Source organism: Oryctolagus cuniculus, chromosome 5 (genome assembly GCF_051225735.1).
Source record: "Oryctolagus cuniculus isolate XC-2025 breed Fujian yellow rabbit chromosome 5, ASM5122573v1, whole genome shotgun sequence".
Taxonomy (NCBI): domain Eukaryota; kingdom Metazoa; phylum Chordata; class Mammalia; order Lagomorpha; family Leporidae; genus Oryctolagus; species Oryctolagus cuniculus.
Genome location: NC_142871.1, coordinates 102,180,304 through 102,186,303, shown reverse-complemented (window position 1 = coordinate 102,186,303; position 6,000 = coordinate 102,180,304). Strand labels below are relative to the sequence as shown.

Genomic DNA, 6,000 nt, shown 5'->3' with positions numbered 1-6,000 from the left:
TGTGTTGACAGACTTCCAGGTGTGTCTTTCTTTCAGTGATATGAGGTTAGTTATTAAAAGCTCGGGGGCGTTGGAGTGAGTGGGAAGGAGACCACAGGTGATCGTTTCTTCAGCAGGTCTTGTCTTTGGGCAAAAAATATTTTCAGAAAGCCTCTCCTCACGCTTGAATGCGAAAGCAAAGGTCAGAGGCACCTAATTCTGAAGGTTCTCAAGACCTGTCGGCATGTCAAAGTCCCAGTATTTTTTGAGTCCCAACAAGTGAAATAAAAGATCAATAAAGGACTAGCCTTCAAGGCCTTGTGTTAATGGAGTTTAAGAGCTAGAGGCTCACTTCCTCGATCCTCTTTCGCCCTTCCGGGCGTCACAACCGAGAAGCAACTAGATCAGCACCCACATTTCGCCAAAACGCAATTCGGTCCTGGTCTCCAAAGGCCGCTGTCCCGAGCCAGCGCGGATGCTCCGCGGCTTCCTTTCCCTACTGTGCAAACTTGGTAGGGTAGGGACCGGGCTCTCTACAGGAGACGGCAGGATAGCGCTGAGAAGAGTGGAGGGAACAAAGTGAGAAAAACAGCTGGAGCCTCAGCCTTTCCTCTTCAGGCCTCCCTCTAGCTCCCAAGTCTTCACCGGCCCCCGGAGCGCTCCCTTAAACCCACAGCCTTGCCCTTTGCTTGGGCTCGCGCTTTTTATTGACGCAAAACTCCCATTCTCGCGGGATCTTGGGAGCGAGAGCCGCGCAGGGCGAACGAATCTCGAAATCTCAGTTGGCGCTGGAAGTGGAGCGGCCGCTGGGGCTCCTGAGGGCGGGGTGCGGAGCTTGCGAGGGGCGTGGCCTCGTCTCCGAGAGGGGAGGGACGAGGCGGGAGGGGGAGGTGAGAGAGACCGGGGGCGGGGCCGTGCGGCCACGGACCTGTTGATCGCAGGTAGAGCCGGCTGGCCCGGGATCCCTCGGGAGTGGGGCGACTGCGCATGCTCGTTAGTGGCGCTGGGCCAGTCGCGGAGCGGCGGTGACGAGCAGGCTGCTCGGTTGCGGCGGTTGCGGTGGTTGCGGTTGCTGCGATGGCGAAGTGAGGGGGCCCCGGACGGGATGGTGCTGACCCGGGTAGGGCTTTCTTCTTCCAGCTGGACGACGAGCTCCTCTGTCCGACGGGCGAGGGAAGAGGCCAAGCCCGGCGAGAGGTAAGCCCGTAACCCTCCTCTCCGGCTCCCCCGGCTGCAGACACCCGCGACCCTCCCTCCGTCCCTCTTTCCCAGGGGCCAGGCAGGAAGAGGCCTCCTTCTCCCCGTCCCGCGCTCGCCCGCTGCTGCCCGCGTCCCGGCTGCTCGCGGCCGAAACCCGGCCCGGGCCCCGCTGAAGGTCGGTGGGGACGGCGGTGCTGGGCGCTATCTGGGAGGCGAGGGACCGCGGCGCTGCGCTCGCCCGGCGCTCTCCACCGCCCCTGCCCCAGCCGCGGGTCCCTCCGGCCGGCTCTTCCTGAGCCTCCCGCCTCCCGTGCCCCAGCCTTAGCCTGCCCTTCGCCCCCTGCTCCAGCTTCGACCCTCCCCCGGCCCCTGCTTTACCTGCCTTGCGTGCTTCTGCGTTTTCATCCCGCGCCTCCCACGTGCCTTTTCGTCCTGGTGGTCCCTCGGTTGGAAGCGGTGTACGCTTTTTGCTCCCTTGGATTTCTTTCCTGTCGCTGTGCATCCTGCCCAGCCTGGCGGTTCCCTACCCGGAGCGTCTTACCCTCGCCCACCTGGGTGCTCACTCTGTTACCTCCATAATTGGTCTTCCGTGGCTTTCGGAACTTCATTCTCTTCTGTTGGTTGCCGTGTGTGTGTGTGTGTGTGTGTGTGTGTGTGTGTAAGCATCGCTTTGCCCCAGACTTGGTTCTGTGCCCCACCTTAGCTTCGGAGGCCCCTCTCTGGGTACCGTACTTCGCTTACTGCCTAATAGCTCCTGCCTCCCTTGTCTTTTTCCACCCTCGTCACCCTCGTCCCATTTCTGCTCTCTAATCTTGATCCATCTCTCCCCACCACCAATCTTATTTTCCTAGGTCGAGCCTCTTAACTTCAAACGTATGTTGTTTTTTTTTTCTCATTAAATCCCGGAGAATTCTTTCTAACATGCCCATCTGTTCTATTCTGTTTTCTACCTAAGCTACGTATCCACTCTGTATGTAGTTCAGCTTCCAGTTTCTTAAAGTCTCTTCATTCTTTCTTCACCACCTGGAAATATCATCAAACGAGTGACAGTAGCAATAAACCTGTTAAACTTCGTGACTGATGCATTAATTTTTAAGAATTATGTTTATCTGACATTGACTCAGGAGAAGGAGTTCAAGTTCAGATTTCAGGAAACTAACGAAGGGCTGAGATTTGCTAAAGGAGAACCTACAAACATATGCTGAACACTTGAAAATGTTACTGTCCTCCAGTACATGTAGTTATCTGAGAACTAATCTTAAATGAATTTTAACAAAATGTATTATTAGACAGTTTAAACTTATGCTGTTGCAGTTGATTGCATCATTTTCTTGAGAGTCTGTTCCCTTTAATAAATGCATATGATTTCTGCTAACTTAAGAATAAAGTTAGTATGCTTACTGAAGGAGAAATGCGTGAGAACAGAAGTATTACATTTTTGAGTTGGGCAGAACTTTTTTCTAAAGAGTTTTGGGAAAAAAGGTTTTGGAAATTGTTTCCTTACTTTATTGTGATGAAGACTTGGTTTAAGTAAAACGTACCTCTGTATAAATATGCTGTCTTATTTTGGAGGCATCTGCAGAAGCAACTACTCTCAGTGAAGTTTGCCTTTATTCTAGGGTTGAAGATCATCTGGATTATGTATTTCGTTCTGGAATCTCAAAGCAGTCCACAAACAGTAAATTCTTCCTTATGTTGTCTATGTCAGGTAGGAATTAAGTTTTTCTGTTTCTAAGAAGGGAAATCCCAAGGCAAAAGGAATGTAGTTCTTTATTCAGAGTGACTTGAGGTGAACATAGGAAGATCTTTAGTTTCATGAACCACACTTCTCTTAGAAGAACCAGTAATTACTGTGTATGTTTAAGAGATGATGAACTCCTCAGCTTTTCAGATTTTTTTAAAAATGATTTTTCAAATGCATATGGAGAGATTACTGCTGCTTCTATAAAGAAACTTCCTCTTTCTTGAAATGCTGGTGTTTTTATTTTTAGGTGACTATTCATTACAAGAAATAAATATCAATGCTTGGTTTTTTTAGTAAGTTGATTCTGTGCTCTTAGAAATTAAAGTAAGATTAGTGGTAGACAGCGGCATAGGACTAATAAGTCAGAAGTTCTAAACTCTTATGACCCATGACATTAGTTTGCAGAAGCCACTTAACCTCTAAACCTAGTATCTCCACCTATGAAATGTGGATAATAAAGGTGGCCCATCAGTAATCTGTGAGCAGTGAAGCCATGATCATTTAAACTTGCTCTGGGCAACCACAGACAAAAATTGCTGCATAAATACTTATTTTTTTATCTCTTAATTTTAGACTTTATTAGAGTATAATTTACAGCTTAAATCTCAGCTCAAACTGGAACTTAGAATTTTTTGTTTTATTTTAGACTTTTGTGAAAAGTCTACTAGAATGTTAAAACTGAGAACTAACGTTAATTAATGTTCATATATTGTGGCGTAGACACTGCAGCATTCAGTATGTACAAGGGATATACTCCTTGTTTGCCAGAATTTGAAACTGAAAAGAGATGTAAGAGTTACATATATGTCTGTGGTTACCTTCTTAATTTCTGTTGTCTTTTTATTTTTTATTTGTTTACTAAAAATGTAGACCTTTGAGAATGGGTTAATAAATGTGGCTGTTTAGGGGAGAGAAATGGCAGTGATGGGGACGTACAGATTTGAAGTGAGTTATTTTTTGCCTTTGAGGTTTTTTTTTTTTTTTTTGGTAGGAATAAATTAATAGGACTAAGAAGCAGAGAATGATATAGGAGAAAGCATTCTTAATGAAACTAATGATTTTCCCAAAAAAGTCACAAGGCACAAGCTGTTATATAGGTCTAGGTTTTTCAGAACTGAAGCAGCCCCACAATGAGTTTCATCATTTAATTTTTAAAGATGGTGGCGTTTTGGCCGGCGCCGCGGCTCACTAGGCTAATCCTCCGCCTAGCGGCGCCGGCACACCGGGTTCTAGTCCCAGTCGGGGCGCCGGATTCTCTCCCGGTTGCCCCTCTTCCAGGCCAGCCCTCTGCTGTGGCCCGGGAGTGCAGTGGAGGATGGCCCAGGTGCTTGGGCCCTGCACCCCATGGGAGACCAGGAGAAGCACCTGGCTCCTGGCTCCTGCCATCGGATCAGCGCGGTGTGCAGGCCGCAGCGCGCCGGCCACGGTGGCCATTGGAGGGTGAACCAACGGCAAAAGGAAGACCTTTCTCTCTGTCTCTCTCTCTCACTGTCCACCCTGCCTGTCAAAAAAAAAAAAAAAAAAAAAAGATGGTGGCGTTTTTTAACAGGTGTATCTTTGGTTAACAATGATATGCTAAATTTAAAATTACAAATCTCTTTTTTCTTAATAGAAATATAAATGAATCAGACATATCGTGCCATTAAGTGATATCTCCTATTTGAATATTAGCTCTTATTTTGATGAAACAGACTTTATGAACTGTCTCTCAGCTGAAAAACTGTTCTGAGATTATAGCATATTTTCTTTTACGGTATTAGGTTTCTATACGAGCATCCAGAATATCGAAAGTATTTCTAAATTATGTTGTCAATATCGAAGCCTGTTAATCATAGTTTGCAATATTTCTGTTAAGTTTTAGGAAATGTCCTTTTGCCACAGTTCTTAATTGGATTAGATTAAGTATGCCCCTACCCCCGTTTTTTTAAATCCCCCTGAATTTCCCTTGTAGGATGCAGCTGTTTCATTCACTGTTATCTTCATTCATGGTTATCTTGAGTGGTTATCACAGAGAGTGATAACTGCTTTTGATGTTTTGAAATTGCCAGTAAGTCATTGGAAACATTACTAAGTTCTCTGCAACAAAATCAGGACTTGTTGCCTGCTACAACTTAAGACTATGGAAGCCTGTGTACCCTTTGCCTTAACTTTTGTCTTTTGGAATTGAGAGCTTGAATACTCTCCTTACTTACCTTTACATTATGAATGAAAAGTGTTTTTACCCCCCTCCCAGGCAGATGCAGTTAAAATGTACACTGTCGCCAGACCATTTCTGTAAAATTAATAATTGTTTTGTCATAGTATAAATTTGAAAAGTGGAGTGACAGAGCAAGAAGAGAGAGAGAGAGACCTCTGTCTGCTGGTTTGCTCCCTAAATGTCCTCAACAACCAGCCGGATTGGTGTCAACCCAAAATGAGGAGCCAGGAACTCCATCCAGTTCTCCCACATGGGTAGCAAGTAACCCAGGTACTTAGGCATCATATGTTTTACCTTAGGCACATTAACACGTAGCTGGATCAGAAGTGGAAGCAAGACTGAATCCCTGGCACTTTGATATAGGATGTGTGTGTCCCTGGCGGCATCCCAACCCACTGTACCACCAGGCCCACCCCTGTCAAAGTATAAAAACAGAAGAATACAAAAATGCATGTGAAGGACCCCTTTTCAGTAGATGAGTTCTAGACAGGGAGAGTCAGAGACCTGAAAAGAAATGAAATCAGTAAAATTATTTGAATTGACAGTTGAAGTACTCACTGGTCTTTTCCTGATTTTCCCCAACACTTAAGATGGTCCTAATCTTTATAACACTTAAAATCTCCGTTTGAGGTCATATGGCCTATAAATGAAAATATTTCCAAGCTGTCCTGGTGAAACTTATAATAGCATATTCACTTCAGCTGCATTATTTTGAGTAGATATTTCCTTGAATAAAATCATATTTTTAAGTTGAGATGAAATAAAACTACAGTGTTACCTCTGTACTAACCATTATGTACCAAGTTCTGTGTTTAGTGCTTGGAATATATATTAACTTTTTAAGGCCTACCATTTAAGTTAGGAGTGTTACTTCCACTTC

At 45.5% G+C, this 6,000-nt stretch overlaps 1 protein-coding gene across 29 annotated transcripts in view; it reads left to right on the top strand.

Moving 5' to 3' along the window:
* The first annotated feature begins 680 nt into the window (after positions 1-680).
* The window catches only part of FAM135A (family with sequence similarity 135 member A), a 128,193-nt gene continuing 122,873 nt past the window's right edge, over positions 681-6,000 (top strand). For 4 of the 29 annotated variants that reach the window (XM_089333060.1, XM_089333053.1, XM_089333057.1 and 1 more), the window contains exons 1-2: positions 863-920; positions 1,120-1,176. Coding sequence is in view for 4 of the 29 variants with exons in the window: in XM_089333054.1 (XP_089189180.1) it covers positions 1,085-1,176 (92 nt within the window). In the remaining 25 variants the exon portion in view is untranslated. The other 25 variants (XM_002714528.6, XM_002714526.6, XM_089333049.1 and 22 more) reach the window with 16 other exon arrangements.